Source organism: Pogona vitticeps, chromosome 8 (genome assembly GCF_051106095.1).
Source record: "Pogona vitticeps strain Pit_001003342236 chromosome 8, PviZW2.1, whole genome shotgun sequence".
Lineage (NCBI taxonomy): Eukaryota > Metazoa > Chordata > Lepidosauria > Squamata > Agamidae > Pogona > Pogona vitticeps.
This window is the reverse complement of record NC_135790.1, coordinates 27,300,852-27,320,283: the sequence shown is the minus strand read 5'-3', so window position 1 is coordinate 27,320,283 and position 19,432 is coordinate 27,300,852. Positions and strand designations below refer to the sequence as shown.

Sequence of the window (19,432 nt, the reverse complement as noted above, 5' to 3'; positions counted from 1 at the left end):
CGGCCCTGGGAGGAGGAAAAAAAAGGTTCCTTGGGATGCTGTGCCTGGTCCATTTTATAGGGTGCACCTGGACACCCAAGCCTGAGGGGAAAAAGTTGCTGGGTGAGGGAAATGACCAGCATCAAAGTTGTACGTGTGTCTGAATGTGTGTGACATACAGAATAACATACAGATATTCTTCCCCAACGGAAACCAATGCAACTTGCACCATTTTGTGCATCAACCGCAGAGCGCCACTCGGGAAGGATGCGCCCAGAGCCCCTCGTCGAGAGAGGGTGGCTTCTCCCGGCCACCCCACAACAAGCACGCCGCAACAACAACAGAGGAGGCTGCCTCAGCTTGCCCAAAATTTAAAAAACAGAAGGCCCACGTTCTTTATTTCGCCTTAATACACTGTCATTGCTTTTACAGAGTCCAGCATACCAACTGCAGGTAAAGACTACAGAGAGACACACGCGGACCGGTGCCCACACAGCTAGTGCAGTTCTTCCTAAGTGAAGACTAAAACCCTCTGAACTCTCTCTTTTTTTTAAAAAAAAAATACATTAAAGAACGTACCACACACACACATATATTGCACTTGTCTCCATAGGAAAAAATGTCGTTTTGACCCCCGTGTACATGTTCATCTCACCAAAGTCTCTTCCAAGGAACCTGTGTCAGAACTAATAAAGCTAGTTGTGGATATACAGTAGTCTACACACACATCCTCTAACACCAGACACAGGAGACTTGACAGAAGCGGCTATCTTGACGGAGCGGTAATACGGAGGGGGGGGGGGGCGGTGCTGGAGGGCCAGGCGGATGTGGCTTAGGAAGGAAGGACTTCCCCGATCAGGAGGGGGACAGACCCCGAATGCTCGGGGACACAGGCTGTCAAAGCAGAAGGGGGCGGGCGGGGGAGACATCGGCTCTCGGTTTACATTCAGCGCTTCTGCGCCCGCCGAGCTGAGGCACAAAGCCGCAAAAATGATGTTTCCTCCTGTGTCGTAAATGTGGGTCCGTCGTTGCTACTCCTTCGGCTGAGCTGCCTGTGGTGCTCCTCCGGGGTAGCATCGGGGCAGCCGTGGTGTGCCGGGGAGGTCTCAGCCACTCCAAGGCAGGAGTTGGTCGCCCTGAGTGTCAGAGAAGTGGGCGACAGCGCTCAGAATCTCCCTGCCAGGAGGGCCCATTTAGCTGGGGGAGTCCCCAAGGAGTAACCTTTCAGCGGCCGACTCGTCTGTCCTTGGCAAGAATCCCTGATTCAAGCAGGTCAGTATCTCTAACCTCGCACCGAGAGTCGCCTGCGTTGAGCCAAGGAGGACCCGCAGGCGGACAGCGGGAGTTTGAACCTCTCTCTCCCTGGATCGGAAACGACGGGAAATGGCTTGAGGGTCTCCCTAAGCGTGTGGGTGGGCAACGCGAGGCCTAGAAGGGATCCTCAGCCCCCCCCCCAAAAAGGATTGGGCTACCATTAGCCCATGTGCTGTGATGGCTTCAGTAGAAAGCCATGGTGGACTGAATATGGGCCAAAGGCTGCTGCTGCTGCTGGCCAAGGTTTACAAGGAGACATCTGGGTGTGACTCTGAACTGGCTTGCCTGGCAAAGGCCATCTGGAGGCCAAAGGACCCTTCGCATCCCAGGGGCATTTCCAGCGGTGCTGGCATAGAACACCCAGAATCCCCCCCCAAAAAGCCATGGCTGGCACATCTGGAGGACCTCCTTTCGAGCAAGCGGGGCTGCAAGGATCGCCTGCAAGGCAGAACGCCACGAGGCCAGACTCTGCCTCGAGTGTCGCCCCATGGGAATGCCCTGCGCAACGGCCAAAATGGGACTGGGGTGGGGGTGAGGAAAGGGTCTGTGTATGACCGTGCATGGATAAAGCCTCCCCCCTCAAGAGAGGCCCCGTCCTCAGCCAGGTAGGGAACCTGCCTCTGGGCCGTGCCATTTCAAACTGCAGGTGTGCTAGGTGTCGAACAAGAGGACTGACCAGGGAGTCCTCTGGTGCAGACGGGGGGGGGGGGGGCTTTTTTGGTGCAGAATTGGAGAAACCGGTCCTACTTCAGCAGGGCCCCAGTGAGGATGTGTGTCTTCTATGTGTGTGGAGGGATGTCACCTTGGCGGCACTGCATACCCTCTTTGAACTATTGGACTGCTTTTAGCAAGGTAGCAGCCACGAACCGGCAACCGGGCAGGCCAGCGCTGGGTGTGACAGCTGCCGTGTGAAGCGGTACAGCCCAGCCAGGACTAAGGCTGAAGGCCTTCGGGACAAGGCGGCCTCGGCTTGCCATGGATCCAGACAGTCAACGCTGTGAGGAAATTGTTCTTTGTGCTTGAGAAAATCAGTGTTGTGCTTAAATCTTCATCTGCCCCTAAGGGGGCTGGATCCTCAAGCGCCTTCGCTTGATTGACACGGTCGCAGCCGGGGGGGGGGGGTGTCTGACGGCGGTGAAAGAAACCTCCGCCCGTGACATTTCTCAGGGACCCTCTGTCTTCTTCCTACGGGTTCGCAGCTGGCCCGTCGCCCCCACAAAAGCCGAGGCCAAAGGTTCGGTAGAGAGCAGACGGTTGTTGAAGTGGTTCACAAATCAACAGTCATTGATCCTGAATATTGCTGTCATACTTCTTAACATTTCAGAGATTGATCATCGGGTGAACAGGTCAGAAACGCTCGAGGAAAAATGTGACGCTTGCGCTCCACATGGTGGAACTTGGGCTCTGAAGAGACTTTGGTGTCAGCGCTTGACATGAACAGGGCGTTTTCTACTTTGGAGGTGGAGGTGGGTCGGGGGGGGAGGTAAAGCAAAGGAAGAGAGTTTCCAAAAAGAACCCGAAAAAGGCACGGCACTATCACTTCACATGGGTGTTCCGATAAGCTTATTCTGTATTGTCCTTAAAATGCTACATCCCTAAATAATTGTCCAAATACACAAAGCCTAAGAAACCACCAGCAACGCACGCTGTCAAGTCCAAGTACGGTTGCCTGTTTTAAAATAGAAAAGCAAGGGCGGGCAGCTTATAAGAACTTCTCCAGTGATCAACTTCTTTTTCCTCGCAGCCTCTCCCCCCCTTCCCTTCCCTTCCCCTTCTCCACTGCTTGCAGATCTTCAAAGGAACCCACAAAACACATCATGCCAAGGAAAGCTTGGAAGGGAGTCGTTGCTCCCCCTGCCCCCTCCCCCAAACACAGAGGGACAGTCCTTTGCACCCACAATCCAGGGACTCAAGAGAGGGGAAAAAAACCTGGGATTCCCTGGAAGGAGCCTCCAGGCCAGAGAAGGGAACAAAGACATCAGGAGGCGGCGTGTGTGTGTCCTCTGAGGATCGGCTGCTGCCGAGTCATCTGCCCACAGCTCCGAGGCGGAGCGGCCACGTCAACCCCCCCCCCCCCGGTCTTTGCTGAGTTCCAAGGGAAAAAGGTATTGCTATTATTGCCAATAAGTAAGGTCTGTGTCCTTCCCACTCCTCTCTTCCCACTCTGCCTGGCCTCCTGTGAGAGGGGCCACGCGGTTAACGGAATACCAGTGACCCTGGAAGGCTGAGCCTCTTCCCGCCTCTTCCTGCCAGGGCATTTGCTGCGTCTTTCCCTTCGAAGTGGCAGGAGTGCAAGTTCCTCCTTGCGCTGAAAGTGCCGCACCCCCTCTCTCCAGCTCCTGCGGCCAAGCTTGCTTGCTTGCAGAGCGAGACTCACGTCATTCCCGGCTAGTACCTATTCAAGAGGGTTCATCCATTCAGGTCAAGAGTTGGGAACTAAAGCCATACGTTTTAGGGAGAAAACAAAAGTGGAAATCCACGACACGTGGTCTGCCCGTCGCTTCCCCCAGAGGGACGCTCCTGGCCCTGCTAGTTCACCAAGACGTAGCCTCCGTGCTGAGGGTCGACGGCCTCCATCATTTCGCAGTCAAACAGCCCCGGCAGCTCCGCCAGGCCCAGCGCCTCGTAGTTGGACGGGGATCCCGGCGATTCTGAACTCCGGCAGTCCTCGCTCATGGCTACACTGCCGCTCTGCTGGGCAGGGTCGAGGGCGTACGGGTGTGGGTGGGCGTAGTCGCGCTCGGTCGAGGCGCCCGCTGGCAATTCGCAGGGGTGGTAGGGATACGGCGGTGGCGGTGGCTGCATCGGGAGGGGAGAGGCCAACCGAGAAGCGCTGTGGATGGCAGGCGAGGGAGCCGGCTCCAGCGGCAGCTTCTGGTACTGGCCGAGGAAAGGGTCGTATTGCATGTGTTCGGCCGACGGCTCCATGACCGGGCTCAGGGGCTGCACCAGGCCAAACGGGGGCGGGGGCTGGTCCTCGTGGCAGGGGAGAGGCATCTGGCTCGGCCTGGGGTAGGTGCTTTCTGCGATCTGCATCTGGTTGAAGTAAGCCTGCAGCTGGGATTGCTTCTGGAGGAAGAGCCGCTTCTGGTGCAGCCTGGATCGGACAAGGAAGAGCAAGGAACAGCGGCTCAGCCTTTCCTAAAACCCACAACTCGCTACATAGGGTTTTTATTCCCCTCCTGACCGAAGCAAGAAAGGATCTCGGGGGTCCCAGTCGGGGGGGGAGGAGATAGAAGGAGGGCCACCAGCTCGAAACCAGGAGTGAGAAGCTCATCCCTCGCTCACATGCCGCTGAGGAAGCCCTTCTCCTTCCTTCGTTCCTTGAACAATGGGGGAGCCAAGACATCCCCCCCCCTCAAGAACAGGGCACCCTTCTAAGCACAAACTAAAAACAGAAAGTGAGGAGAAAGGAGCCTTAACAGAGAATGATATTGTTCTGACCGAAAGTGGTCCAGATCTGCAAAGTAGGACAAACGTGAGATGTGAAACCCACGGCAAGGAGCAGAGGCTGATGCCCGCCCTTCCCCTCCAGAAGGCTGGCTCTCCCCACTTGATTCTGGGCACGGCTGCTCAGGAGGGCGAACGGGAGATGGCGCCCTGCACTCTCCGGCTGGTCCCTTCCGGCCCCCGTCCTCAGCCCCCAATCCAGGGCGCTTTGGCCTCATCCCTCCCTTTGCCCTTGGTTCTGTGGAATCTGGGGCAGCCAAGGTCCTTCTCCTAAATCCACTCAAGAGAATCAGGGAATATCTACGCCCCCAGGCAGGGGTGACTGGCCAGGCCAAGGGATTCTCAGGGTAGGTACTGGCCAATAAGGGGAACAGGGGGCCTGACACCGGCCAACGACCTCCTGTCCTGCTGCACAGGGCGGCTGCATAGCCTGGCCTCCACCCACTGGAGAGTGGCTGCTCAGAACAGTCCTCCTCCTGCTGCTGCTGCTTCTGCACCCTGGGGCAGAGAGGGGCGGGGAAGACCAAGGCAGGCAGGCTCCACTGGGTCATGCTGTGGAGCCGGGCCCCCTTCCTGGGGTCTGCTGCTGATCCTCTGCCGGCTCAGGCCACCTGGACCAAGCCGCCCGGCCCCCTCTGTGACGGCCCCATAGCTGCAGGGCCTGCTTCCGGGCTGACCTGTGCTCCTGCAGCTGCTGTTCGAGGCTCCGGGGCAACTCCTTGCAGAACACCTGGCAGGCATTCTGGGCTTTGGAAAGCAGGCTCGGCTTCTGGAAAGAGGAGAAAAGGAAGAGCGGCGGTTGCTTTGTGGCGACCGTTTGGCAGCAAAGCTTTGGCGCAAACAGTGCACAGTCCAAGCGGAGCCTGGCGGCCAGCCCAGCAGCGCCACGCTTCCCAGAACGACGCCGGGGGCTCGGCCCAAACGTCGGTGCAAGGCCCACCTCCCCGCCGGCTGGAGAAGAGATGGCGAGAGATGCCCTGATCCACCAGAGCCGAGGCCGGAGAGAAGGGGCCACGGCAACCCCTCCTGGAGGTGGGCTGAACCCTCCGGAAGAAGAAGGCACGGTACCTGGAGCCTGTGCTGCAAATACTGTGTTTCTAAGCTCTGTCGCCTGGAGAGCAACTGGGGGTGCAGGCCGTTCGGAAAGGCGGAAGCCGCGTCCGGCTGTGAGGGCGCTTCCTCCTTGGGAGAAGAAGGAAAAAGAAGAAGTGAGGGTGGAGACCCTCTCTCTCTCTCTCCCCCCCCAAACCAAACAACCCACAAAACCAAACCAGAAGCAACCAGAAGCCCGCTTCCAAGTGAGGCAGTGGAGAGAAAGCACTGCAACCTATCTACAAGGCGAACTGCGGTTCCTGGAGGTTTCTGGATGGGGAAAGGCACCGCTGGGGGCAGGGAGTCTGAGCACCCTAAACCACAGCCTAGTGGGTCACCCTGGGCTCCAGGACCTCATCTCCAGGGCTGCACTTGCCTGGCCTGAGAGGATCTTCTGACTTTTACAAAAACTGAATATCCTCTCTCTCTCTCTCTTTTTTTTTAAAGTCGTAGAAGCTGGCTGTGCTGCCTGGATCTTTCCGGAGGGGGTCGTGCCGAAAAGCTAAGTTTCCCAAATTCTGCTACTAAAGAACACTCAGATCTACCAAGTCCCTCTAACACCCACACTCTTGTAAACACCCTTCATTCCATCCTCCAGGGCTGAAATGCAGGAGGGAGGGGTGAAATTAAAAAAGACCGTTCCTACAAAAACCAAAGGAAAGATGAGAAAAGGCATCATGGGCTTCCTGGCTGGAACAGGGGACCGACTGGACTGCCATCCAAGAACAGCTTCGTTTCGACGGGTCAAAAAATGTATATATGTTTTTCCCTACTCTTGCATGGTTTCCAGGCAGACAAAGCGGCGCCCCAAGGGGAACTATTACCTGGTGGGGACCACTTCCAAGGTCTTGCAAATGCGGGGAAGCCGACCCCACGGCAGGTTCCTCCTCCGACGTCATCTGTTCGTACAGCAGCTGGACTTTGTTCAGCTCCAGGATTCCTTTGGTTCGGGCCAGGTTCTGAAGGTGCTGCCTAAACGCTACGATTCCTGGATGGGAGACGACGGGAAACGAGGCTTAGAAGAAACGTCGTCTCGAGTCCTTCGGGGACGCCTGGGAAAGTGCTGCAGCTCCCCGCTGAAGAGACCGACATTTTATTGAGCGGCTGCTCGTTGGCTTCCAGGGCTCTGCTTGGTGTGCTTTCAGCACCCGCACGCAGGCACACGTGGATGTGCAACCACCCACTTTTTTGTAAAGCAAGATTTATGTGCAACCGTACACGCCGTAAATACTAACAGGTTTGGCTAACATGACGCTAGTAAATGTATAATCCTACACGCGTACTTAACTGGAAAAAGCCTCAATGAAGTCATTAGATCCTGAGTAGACATGTATAGAATTGCATGATGAGGCGCTGAGTGTCAGCAACATTCACCTCCCCCCCCCCCAAAGTACCCATGGTGGAGTAACAGAGTTGAAATACTGAAATCCTAGAATTGCAGAGCTGGAAGGGACCCTCTGGATCATCAAATCCATTCCCCCTTCCCAGTGGGGGGGGGGGGGAATCAAACTCCCAACCTCTGGCTCTACAGCCAGAGGCCTTAAACCACAGAGCAATCCAGCGGTCTTGGGACCTACAGAACAGCAGGTTTTGGAAAGGGAGCAGTGGGAAATCTGGGGTAAAAAGACTCTTAACCAAACTACTTCAGTGCCCGCCTAGTGTACTAAACCTTTAGATTCTGTGACATGAACAACTGCACCACCACCAAGTGCAAAACGCTTGGCTGAAACCCACCAGGCCTGTCCAGGGTGCTTACCTTGTGTCAGCGATGTATCCGATGCCCTGCGCCCCTCTCGGAAGCTGACCGGCGACCGGTTGTGGGCCTCTCGCTTATGGGACGTCAAAGCCTGCATGGCAGGGTTCGTAGGCCTCAGACCAATGTAGGGAGGGTTTATTCTAGGAGCTGGCTGATTGGTAAGGACCATTTCCTTCAAGGACGGGGTGTCTTCCAGGAAGTTCAGATCCCTCTGGGTGGATCCCATGTCGTATTCAGAGTCAACACTGCTCAGGGATTGGTTTTCATCCATGGGGAAGGCCTTCCCTTTAAAGTCCAGGAAAAAAGCAACAGGATGCTCATCCAAGCTGCTTGAGCAGCTGCACACAACGCTCTCTCTCTCTCTCAATGTATGTATATACAGCTGGGACACACTTCAAGGCCTACAAACTAGCATCAACAGCTCCAGATCTTGTGATCTCTGAGTCGCAGCATAATACAGCAAAACCAGAAAAAGGGTCGGGTGAGTTGGCACTGCCTGGCACGTGGACCACCCACAGGAAATTCATACTATCTGGTTTTTTTAAAAATGCAGGTAAATGGACCACTTTATGCCCGAGACTGTCCTCTTCTTTCTTGAGAGGGCAAAACTCAAAGGTGGGAAGAGGCGGCCAAGGAATCAGAACGGAACTGGAAAGCACGACTTGCACAGCCTTGTTTCCCTCGGGCAAGGCTGGCGCACGATGAGGCTAGGGGAGCCATTTTGCGCCAGATGGGGTGCATTGGGGAGGAATGGCTGCAAAGCATGGTCTGAACGAGAAGCCGGAGTCCCCCCCCCCCCCGAAACAGAAGTTGGAGGCCTGCTGCCTGGGGAATTCCAGATGTTGGAGGCTGCCTGGGGAATTCCAGATGTTCAAGTACACTAACAGCAACGCTTCCCAGGTCTGTGCTACTTCCGTCATGTCTGCATCATTCCAGAAAGCAACCGACTTGAGAAACGGCTTGGCCTGCTGCTTCCTCCTTCTCTCTGTTTCGGTCGCACCTGCATTCAGATCCACTCAAAGGGGAAACTGCAGTCAACAGGTTGCTTCCCAACATGGGAGAAGCGGAAGAAACCCTGGCTTTCAGAGGGGAGAGGAGGGACAGGATGCCTGGTCCAGCCCACCAGCCTTCTCTGCTTCAGTAAAAACAAACAAACAAAAACTCCGGCCTCCCCTTTCTGTATCCTGGCGCAGCCGTCCCAGACAACTTGAAGGTGACGCCTGAATCAAAGATGCACTGCATGCAATCCATCACTTGGAGAGCTCTTAATCTTAACCTTGTTTATAACCAGACTGTAAACTGGACTGACATGGCAAGTGTAGGACAGTTGTCTATCGACAACACACAGAATATGCAATGAAAGTTGCACGCTGCTTTACAGCCCTGACTTCTATGCATCCCGGAGAGCCTTGTTTGCTCATTGGCAAGCTGGGACAAAAGGTTGCTTGCTATGTTTCCACCATGAATTATTACGTTTTCTAAACAGCACACTGCTTTTTTTTGGGGGGGGGGGAGAATGAGGCAGGAAGCCTGCAGGCACGGAGCATATCCTGTATCTGTAAGAACCAAGACGCTGTCCCGGTCACAAGGGGAGAGGGCAGTCTCCTTCCATGTGCCCAGGAATGACGGAGAAACGTGTTCTCTTTAGGGGATTTTTCCATTTCCGACCCCGGGTATTAAACACCCTCCCTGGCTGGTGGCTTCTTCCCTTGCATTGTTTGCTTTTCCCAGTCTCTGCAGGCTGCCGTGAGATTGCTGAGCAAAGCCAGCTGAAACCCTCTGTACGTCCACCCATGCAGCAAAGCCACCATCGGCTCCGAGGGAATCCAAACATACATACACAGAGGGCTGCTCTTTGTCGGTGGCTGAGTCCACCAAGATGTAAAGGCCAGCCTGTGGTTTCAAAGCCACTCTTGCAGTATTTCTGCATTCTGCATTCTTTAAATGCACTTCTGCAAGTGTATCTTCGTAAAAAAAAAGTGGGCCAGGCTGGGAGGAGGAAGAGGAGTCGTAGCCTCCAAAAACAAGCAAACGTTCCCAAACTCTGCTTCTCCTGGCTTGGAGATCTGCCGCAGGGCCCTCTGGTTTGGGGGTATGCCAACAGCTGGAATTATGGGGATATTCCTCATATTCTACCATGTGGAACATGAATTCCCCCCCCCCATTAGCCCATGTTAGAAGAAAACTGGACGAGAGATCCCAGGCCCACCCGCTGGTGCCGGCCCCTGTTTTGAGCTCCACCCTGGAGCACTTTGCCCCCCCCGACGGCCATACCTGTGCCTGGCATGACCATCAGCTGGTTGGTGACCTCGGCCAGCGTGTGGCGCCTCTTCCCGCACCGAGTGGCCTGGAGGGCGGCGAAGGCTTGCGCGGGATCCTCTTCAGACTCGCCCTCCGTCTCTATCCCTTCGTCGATGGACGTCTCCATCATGCTGCTCGGCAGGGACTGGCACCCCTTCCTCCCCATCATCGGGGGCACTGGATCCAAGAGGCAGCCGTTCACCTAAGGACGCCCCAGCCAGCGTGGGAGAGGAGAGAGGCAACCACACACACAAAAGGTCAGTTCGGCGATGCAGAGAAGCAAGTAGGTTTTGGCCCCTTCCAATGCGACTGGTCGCCATGGCCAACAAAAATGGAACGTAATAGCTGTTTTGTGATTTGCATGGCTCTGTGAGCAGGCCCCGGGAGTTAAAACAAGGGCTTTGCATTTTCTCAGGTATGAAACACTGAATAAAATTTCGGTTCTAACAACGGGTGATCCAGAATGCAGAATTTGGATCACGTAAACCAACAAGAGACAGGAGGAACAGGAGATCGTGCAGACCAGTGCTTCCCAACCCGTTTCGAGTCGTGACCACCCCCTTTTTTGTCAAGTAACCCATGACCCCCACACACCATGTTTGCAACAAAGGCATTTTTAACGGGGCAAAATGATCCCTTCTCAGAAAGCAGAGGCTTCTTTCTCCCGCAAAGTGCCTGTTTCTCACATATACACATACGCACTAACTTTCATATCCCGCTCAGAAAGGTCACGGAAGAAATGATTTCACAACACATACAAGGTGACCTGCGTCCCCCCTAGAAAACACTTTGCACCCGCCGGGGAGGGTCACAACCCCCAGACTGGGAAGCGTTGCTGTGGGCAGCCCTGTGACCGTGAATGAGCCGCAGCTTCAGGAAGCTTCATTTTTTAAAAGCTCCTGCTCCCAGCCAACCCTTGAACTCTGCAAATCCCAAGGCTTGACCATTAATGAGCTTCCGGGCGAAATTACAGCCAAACAGCTAGGTTGTAAACCAGAGAAACAAAGGGAGGTTTTGCAATGGATGAAAAGTAAAATAAAAATGCAGTTCAGTGCCCGTGGCTGAAGGAATCCTCTCAGACAAAAATGCAGCCACCTGGGCTTCTCCCGCTCGTATCTTGGTTGCATCAGCTCTGGAAATACACGTCGGGCCACTTGGGCGGTTAACCGGGACGCCAGGGAAAGTCACCCGCCCTCCCCCTTCTGTTCAGATGCAAGGCATGAAATGCTTCCACATTTCTACAGGTTTTACAAGAAGGGTGTCTCTAACACGTGGAGGCCCGCTCTTCTTCAAAGGGGTTTCAAAGAGTTGTTCATAGGGGGACTCCTCTTTTGAGCACCCCCTTCAGACAACAGGAGTGGGCCACCTCCTTCCTCCCTTTCCAAACATGTCTGTGCGTGTGCAGGGGGAGGCGACGAGGGCCCTCCAAATGGTTTTGGATCTGCAGCTTCCAGAATTCCTCACCACTGACGGTGCTGGCTAGGGCTGACAAGGAGCTGTTTGGGGGGGGGGGAAGAAAGCCCCATCCGAAGGACCACCACTGTGGTCCATCACTGCCTCCAGGGCTCCCCAGGCAAGCTCAAGTTCAAAACCCACCGGCCTTTTGCCTGGGGTCACGACAGCCATCACGATGGCCCCTGAACCCTGTGGCTTCCATCCTGGACTTCCTCTTAAGACCCAGGAATAAATACTTTTCCAATACAGGCTTGCTAGCCGTTGGTTTCACGGATGTTGCTTCAGAACCAACAACCTTTAACGACGCACCCCTGCGGCCTCCGCGTTGCCTCTCTCAAGCCACAAAACACTAACCAAGTGAAGCGGGCCGCGAGGGGTGCGTCACTGCAGGTGTCTCCATCCAGGGAAAGCATGACGGAGGACGAGAAGGGCTACGTGGCTGCCTTTCCCCGGAGGCAGAGCTGCACGTCGAGACATGCAAAGCCTTCCATGGGGAAAGCGGCTTGCCTTTCGCCAGAAGACCGGGGAACAAAGCCAACGTACACCAACTCCATGGCGACGATGGGAAGGAATACAGACGGTGAGCGGTGTCATGCCCTGCTTGGTGGCTTGGATCTGACAATCGAGCGCAGAAGAAAAACAGGTTTCGGACAACACCTCCTGTAGAGGCAGCGCTGGGGATTTCAAGCAACACAGACGCGTGAGCTCCCTGCTCCCTTCCTAGGCAAAGTGAAGTTTTGTCTCCAGCCCTGAAGCTGCTAATTCAGCAGTAGGGCTGTGCAGGGCCGGCCAGCCCCCCTTTTCGGTGCATCGCAGAGGGTTCGGTGCCAGGCAACTCCCCAAATCCCCAACAGCACCGAGTCCTCTGTGAACAGCAGAGCTGGACAAGCAGCCGCCGAAGCGCCTGCCAATTTAGTTAAGGTTAGCCGAAGCGTTCGACGGAACTGAGCCCCTTGTGCAGGCCGGCTTTCACAGCGTTGCCTTTTCAACTGGCCCACGTCACTCAAAAGAACACGATGGGATGTTTATTGATGTCCTTAAAAACATCTCAAGGACCGTTTGCCGCGTCGGCCTCCAGGGTCAGGAGGCTGGATAACCGGAGCCCTGTTCAAAATCTGATCCAGCCACGCACTGCGCCCCACTAAGAAGGACGGCAGAACTGCTCACCCTCTCTTGACCTGCGCGCTTAGAAATGCCTGATCCCGGCTGAAACACCCTTAAGCGCCCTGTGTTCATGGGCTCCTAGACTACAGGTGGGCACAGTCGGGCTCACAGGCTCCACGTGGCACTTATGAAGCCCCAGATGGGATTCCTGGACTTCCGAGAGAACCCCAATGGCAGACACACGAGAGAGGTGGTGGGGTGGGGTTTGGTTTTCTGTTCCTGGCAGCTCCAGAACTTTTTCCTTCCTTTATGGAGGTCGGAGAGGGTCTCACTGCCTGCTCTTGCAGAAACGGAGTTCCCAGGTGGTAGAACTGGACTCAGGGCAAACCGTGCCGGTTTTAACAAGGCAAGGAGTGTGCAAGAAGAGAAGGAGCTGCCTGCTGAGTACGTACAGGCACAGGAGGAACTGGCTTCTGGCCGACGTGGTACTCTTTGTCAAAAGAGCTGTGGAGTCTCCCCTGCCTGCCGGCCCCACGGCCATCCTAGTCGCTTCCCACCTCCCTTCAGGATCGGCCACGCTCAGCCTGAAGTGTGAATGTGCAGAGCTCCCTGGCGCAACGGCGGCTCGGCACAACGGCAGAGCTGTCATTTCTGCTTAATCCTGTCTCGAGCTAGCCTGCGTGAACGGCCGAGCGGCAGGAAGCCTCGGCCAACGTTTTCTTCCATGAGCTAGGGAAAGCAACGCCTACAAAGGATGGTGGGTAAATTCTAAATTCTGGATTCGCCAGGCAAGACGGCAGATTTCTAAGTGCGAGGCAGGAAAAAGGCTAAAGCAAAGGCTACCAAGTGAAGGAGTTATGTGCTCTCAAGTTGGAGCTAACTTACAGCAGCAGCCCTAGTAAGGGCTTTCAAAGTAAGTGAGACATTTTTAGGAGTGGTTTTCCCACTCCTAATGGCTAACTAAGGATTCGAACTCTGGTCTCCAGAGTCCTAGTCCACCAATTCTATTCACTACAGTACGCTGGCTACCCAAGTTAGAAGGTCCTTAATATTCTCTGACAACTTGATGGTCTCCCAACAGGCTTGTTACTGACCACAAACTGCACAAAAAGCAAACACTAATGATACCGTCTCAATTAAAGCCTCTTGGTGTCTACTAAGCTCCAGTGTCTGTCTCATCGTGTAAACAGACAATAAAACTCCGATTACAGATGGAAATGGAACATGGACATTCCCCACTCTGAAATCGAGAAGCTGAACTTTTTCGGAAGCCAGTCAACTGCCTCTGCAAACCAACCTGTCAAAGACGGGCTGCAAACTAGTCTCCTTGCCAAGACGGCAAGCTAAAATCCACCCCGGGCTGTCCTTTCCATCACCAACAACGGAAAATTCACCTTCAAGATAAGCCAGTTTGGTTTATGTCCCCATAAATCAGTAAGGTTTTAAGTCAGTGTTGTTGCTAAGCCCCTCCTCTGACCAGCACAAAGGCAACCTTCTTAAGAGACAGAGCAAGCTTCTTTAAAAAAAGGAAAAAGACAGAACCGCCAGCCACATGGGTTGCCTCTACCCGGCGGCCAAAGCAGCTGGCCGAGAGAGGCAGGCAAGTAGCCATTAACTGGGGTCTCCTTCACCGAGCCAAAGGGCGGTGCCAGACAGAGGAGGGCTTTGCTTCTGACCCAGTGGGCCCTGGGCCCAGCAACTGGGACTGCTGGGTGAGGAGGCTCGGCTCGCGGAATTCTGCGCTGGCTGTAGGAGGAGGAGGACCTCCCCACCATGGGGCCGGGGAACGGCAATCGACAGCAGAAGGGCAGAGCATTTGGTCCTTCCCTCCACACCTTGCCCGGGAGGACATTTGGTCCACCCACCGGCGTGGATGGATCTTCTGCTGCAGCCCGTCCAGAGTTTTCTTTCAGTTCTGTTCAGGACTGCTTTGAGTTGCCAAACGACACCATTCCTTGTTTATAAGCTGCAGTGCTGTTAATATGGCACCCCACTGGGGTTTTTTTTCTCAGTAAGATTTTATACTGAGAAAGACAGAAAAGTTTGGCACAGCAATGTAAGAAGTGTACGAAGGCTGACTAGATAGCAAAGAAGTACTTTGACCAGTCAGCCAATCTATTAAAACAAACACAGATAGAGATTGGATTTTATTCTCTCTCTCTCTCTTTCTCTCTCTCTCTGTGAGAGAGAGACTAGCAGGATCACATGCATGTGTTCCGCAGTGGCAGCCAAGCATGGATCAAGGTCACGGTGGCCTTCTGACCATTTTTTCAGTCTCTCACTTATTTCACGGTCTCTCCCATTAACCTAACAAAGGCAGAATTGTTGACTATTCAACGTCAATATAAGATGAATAAGGGAGAATCCAGTCACAAGAGCAATAAAAACGAACCTCATTCTCAGACAAGAACATCTGTAAAGACAGATGCGGGGGGAAATGGGAAACCCTGCCCAAATACCACCACATGTGGCTGCTCTTCCATGAGCAAACCATGAAAGGAGCGCCGACAGCCTACCTGCCATTAAAACAAAACAAAGATGAGGGGCCGACTTTTGACTTTGCTCGGGTTCTAAGATGGGTCAGGACACTCGCTCTTATGAAACAGGACATATAAACACCTTACAGAAAGCACAGTCTGCGCCCCTAACTAAAGGCGTGGCACAATCAGTCTTAGTTCTGCTCAAGCCACTGAATTCTACATTAGTTGATGTTTTCAGGTGATCTCCACAGGAAGCTTCGAGTCAGCAGAGCCTGGGAAGAACTGTGTCCCGAGTATGTTTTTCCAGGAAGGAGCCGTAGCTGGTGAGAGCACACACATACACACAAACACACACACACACCAGCCTCTCCCACAAGACAAGAATGCGGGGACCCACCCCGGGAAGCTGAAGGATGGGACATTCCAGGAGAAACCCAGGCACTCCTCTGCACCGCACACAAGAGGGTATAAAATTCACTTTCCTTGAGTGGAGTGACGGCCAGCAGCATCGATTGCTTTCAAAGAGAACTGGATGCAGGATGAGGCCAGAAGATGGCTACTAGTTGGAAGGTTACATATCACCCATTGACTGGGAGCAGGAGGGCACCAGCACGCCTCCAGTCCTGCTTTCAAATTTCCCCCTGGCATCTGGCTGGGCTCTAAGGAGACCAACTACTGAACCAGAACAGCCGTGGGTTTCACAAGGCTCCCCCGTACGTTCTATACGGATTTTGAGCTGCAGAGGCTGCTATTGACCGAAACATCCCTCTGCATGGCCCAGGTACTCCTGCCGGGTGGTGAGCGGTCTCTCCCAGAATAAGCCAACTCCCTGGCAGGCAACAGGAGAACCTGCGACGGGCACGCCTCCCTTTCTGCTGTAAGCGCTTCAACGGGCAACTTGACACGTGGGGTCCCAAGAAGGCCAAGCTTACCTTTGGGGTGTCGATCCTCTCTTCCTCCATGAATGCCGATTCTGCCTGGCAGGCAGGAGGAGGAAAGGAGAAGGTTTCGGCTGCGGGAGTCTGCGGCAGGCCAGGAGACTGCAGGAGCCTGACGTTTTGGGGACGCAGGTTGACAGGAGCCACCACAGCCTGGGCCTACGAGGTGTTAAGAGAGGAATCGTTAAGGAAGGGCAGTTTGAAGGTACACAAGGAACACATAAACCTGGACCAGACGACGGAAGACTCGAGACAGAGATGGGCAGAAAAAGAACCAACCAGCCGAGAAAGGGGAAGGTTGCCAACTTATGAGATACCACCCGTAACACGTCTAATTTGAAGGCAGGAACTGTCAATAGGGCTGCTTCTCAATTAAAAGGAGATCAAGGGTATTCTTCACATTCGCCCCATCAACATGCAAGTGAAATCTGGTTTTTAAGCTCCGAACGTCCACACGTCTGAAGCTGCAAAGGAACACTGCAGGGTAATCCAACATCTTTTACTTCTGCTTCCAGCGGGAAAGCTACTGCCCAGCCTGTTTCCGCCCTGGGAAGAAGCAAAAGGAAAGCAGAAAAGGCTGGAAGACTCAGAAGACACTTCACTGCCCCCTATCCCTCTGCATGGCAGTCATGAACACAGAGCTTGGAGAAGTTACCTTTTTGCACTACAATTCCCAAATCCAGACACACTCACGCACACGCACCCTCCCCCTCCCACATACCCTAGTTGGCCATGGTTTGGAAAATGTATTCTTTTAGGCTACAACTCCCAGACTCCTCCAGCCACGTTAGGGGACTCTTGGAACTGTAATCCAGCAGAATAACTTTTCCAGGTTCCCCACAGAAGAAAGAAGCAGGAAGATGGGCGTCTGCCTACATGGGGCGCCCCTTCTATCCTAATGTTCTCAGCAGCGTCTTCTGTCCATCCGGAGCTCATGACGTTTCTGTCTCCTAGTTTCATGTGGGCCCCAGGCCCTGGGGGGGGGGCACCACGGAGGGCACAGAGAGCCAGAGCTTCTTCCCAAGGCCCAGACCTTGACTCTGCCTCCGCAATGACTTCAAGAGAGTGCTGGCTAGGGTTGCCTACGCCGGCGTCGTGCTGATTAAAGGACAAGTCAGAGGCTGCAAGACGCCTGCCAGCCGGAGGACGGGAACATCAACAACATCCACCACCAGCAGACGCTGCCGTCTGAAGTCTGCAAGCGGAGGCTGCTCCCTCGTCTTCTCCAGCCTCGCACACTTGGTTACTATACATTTAAAAACTGACACACACAAAGGAGAGCGTGGGATACGAAAGGAGGGCTCAGGGTCTCTGTGGAGCTCCCACCCACGGATCCGACAAGGGCCTCTAAGAAAAGGAAAAGGGGTAAAAAAAGAAAAGAAAAGAGAGGAGCTCTGAGGGGGGGCGGGCGAAGGGATCTGGTGATACCAGGGATCCCATTGGGGCTCCTGATCGGAGGCAAAGCTGGCAGGAAGCGGGTGAGAAACATCCCCTGGGGCGATGCCGTCAGCAAGTTCCTCCAATGGGCTCGGCAGCAATTCTGCAGCCGGATGGCCCTCGCCAGACCACCGGCTGGGCTACAGGTGTATTCGCGCAAGCCAGTCCTGGCACTCTGCCTTCAGGTCCCGACACCGACTGGGTGAGAACTGCGCGCCAGGAAAATTGCGGCATCTGCCTGAACCACAGACTGACCCGATTGGTGAGGAAAGCCACCAGCTTCTCAGGGAGTATTTATGCCGCACTCCGAAGGGGTCAAACAGTTTCACAAACATCGCAGTAATCCCTACAATGACCCCGTAAGGAAGGTCAGTATTATCCCGCTGGCCGCATAGATCAGGGGTTGGGTATGGGAAACTGCCCCAGAAAGAGGGGTGGCCTGCTTAAAGCTTCCTGGAGAATGGAAGGTAGAGGCAGGGCGGATCTGGGGATCTTCCAGGTCAGATTCTTGGCCCTGTAGCGGATCAGAAATGATCAGGCAAAGGGATCCAGGAAAGCAAGGGGTCAGCAGCCGAGGGTCCACCTTACCGATTAAAACGGATGGACTTGCAGATTTGAAATGGTTTTTTACAATTGCTTTTGTGCAAAGAGCCAGCCAGGTTGATGTTTCTAAGCACATGGATCTCCAAAACACAGGGAAAGCGTGTTTCAGACGAGACTCTCTAGGCAGGGTCGAAAGGCGCCCGGTGGGGCAGGGGCTCCAGCCCGGTGGCCCAAGCCTTGCCGATCCAGGATCCCAGCTTCTATGGCAGGCCTGAGAAAACCTGCAGCCCTCTGGGCGCCGTTGCACCTTGTCAGGGTCGGAGGCGGCTCCCTCTCTTCCTCTCCCTGACTAAACCGGGGCGTTACCTTGGCGACGGTCTGTTCGGCAATGGTGCTCGGCCGTCGCTGGCGGGAATCTAGCCGTTGCTCCACAGGGAAGCTGCTGCGATGGGACTTGAGCCGCTCCACCAGCAAGTAGTAGATGGCCGCGAAATGGTTGTAGCTCTTGTTCTGCAGGGACTGGAAAGAGAACGAGGATCCCCGGGTTAAGAGCCAGGAGTGGCCGTTCTCGCTCACCACCCCCTGGAGCCACACGGAAATCACAAACCGCAAGGTGCCAACCGAGCAGGGCAGAGTTCCACCCGAGGTCTGCTCGGGAGGATGTGCATTGCCTGTGGACCTGTAGGGGTGTGCAATGTTGGGCTGCTCAAGTTGTATATTTGGGGCTGGGAGAAAGTCTTCCAGGGGCTCAGATCAGCTGGCGAACAGCCTCCCACACCACTCTGCTGCTGAGCTACCTTTGTGGGAATCGCATCCAGCTACCTTGTGCAGTGCCAGCTGGGTGGGTGCTGAGCCTGGGTGCCTCGTGAGCCCTTCCATTTCGAGAATTTGCTCCCCAGTCCTAAAGGGGGCAAACAGGACCGGGGGGCCTGGGGCGGCTCCATGCCTAGAAGGGCACCTTTACCGTGGTGTCTGTTATAGGGATCCGCTTATCAGCAACTCACTCCTGCTGCTCCGTTTCACCTCTGAGCCAGTTTCTTGGCCCTTAGGGAACAAGCCCAACCCCACATCTGCCAGCTGTGCCAAATTCTGAGCCACAAAGGGAAGAAGGGGAGCCGGGGGGTGAGGTGGGTGGGTGGAGAGAGGGGGTCAAAGGTTTACACCTGCTCCTCCTGGACCACTTTCTGGCAGGAAGCATTCATACTGCAGACTCCTCAATGGCTAAAAATATCAGCCATTCCAAAGGAAGCAATCACACAGACTCCCCGGGGATCATGTGGAGCACAGCAGCAGTTATTTCTGCCAAGAGACCTGATGCGGAACCCTTGTCCAGACACCAAAATACAGAGGAAACGGCTTGCCACTCTAAAGATTCTCTGCCCCTTTCATATCTCACGTTGCAAGGAAAAGAGGACCTTGTTCCCTGCATGAGTCTCTTTCTTCTGGTCATCCTCCCTACTTCCCAATAATTGAAAACAAATCCCATAAACGTTTTCCCCACTTTACGATACCCTTGACCTTTGCGTCTGCGTACGTATCAGCTTGTAAAAGATCTATTTTTATTTTGTTTTTAACAACAGAGA

General features: G+C 54.5%; 1 protein-coding gene across 2 annotated transcripts in view; it reads right to left on the bottom strand.

Annotated features, from left to right (window-relative positions):
• Positions 1-349: 349 nt before the first annotated feature.
• Positions 350-19,432, bottom strand: part of SIK2 (salt inducible kinase 2) — a 66,602-nt gene continuing 47,519 nt past the window's right edge. For both annotated transcript variants that reach the window (XM_072979289.2, XM_020792981.3), the window contains 8 exons: positions 18,216-18,368; positions 15,864-16,028; positions 9,866-10,094; positions 7,592-7,876; positions 6,660-6,823; positions 5,812-5,925; positions 5,421-5,512; positions 350-4,390 (listed from right to left, as the gene is read on the bottom strand). In XM_072979289.2, coding sequence (XP_072835390.2) covers positions 3,823-4,390; positions 5,421-5,512; positions 5,812-5,925; positions 6,660-6,823; positions 7,592-7,876; positions 9,866-10,094; positions 15,864-16,028; positions 18,216-18,368 — 1,770 coding nt within the window. In that variant the 3' untranslated portion in view covers positions 350-3,822. The remainder of the gene's footprint in view (positions 4,391-5,420; positions 5,513-5,811; positions 5,926-6,659; positions 6,824-7,591; positions 7,877-9,865; positions 10,095-15,863; positions 16,029-18,215; positions 18,369-19,432) is intronic.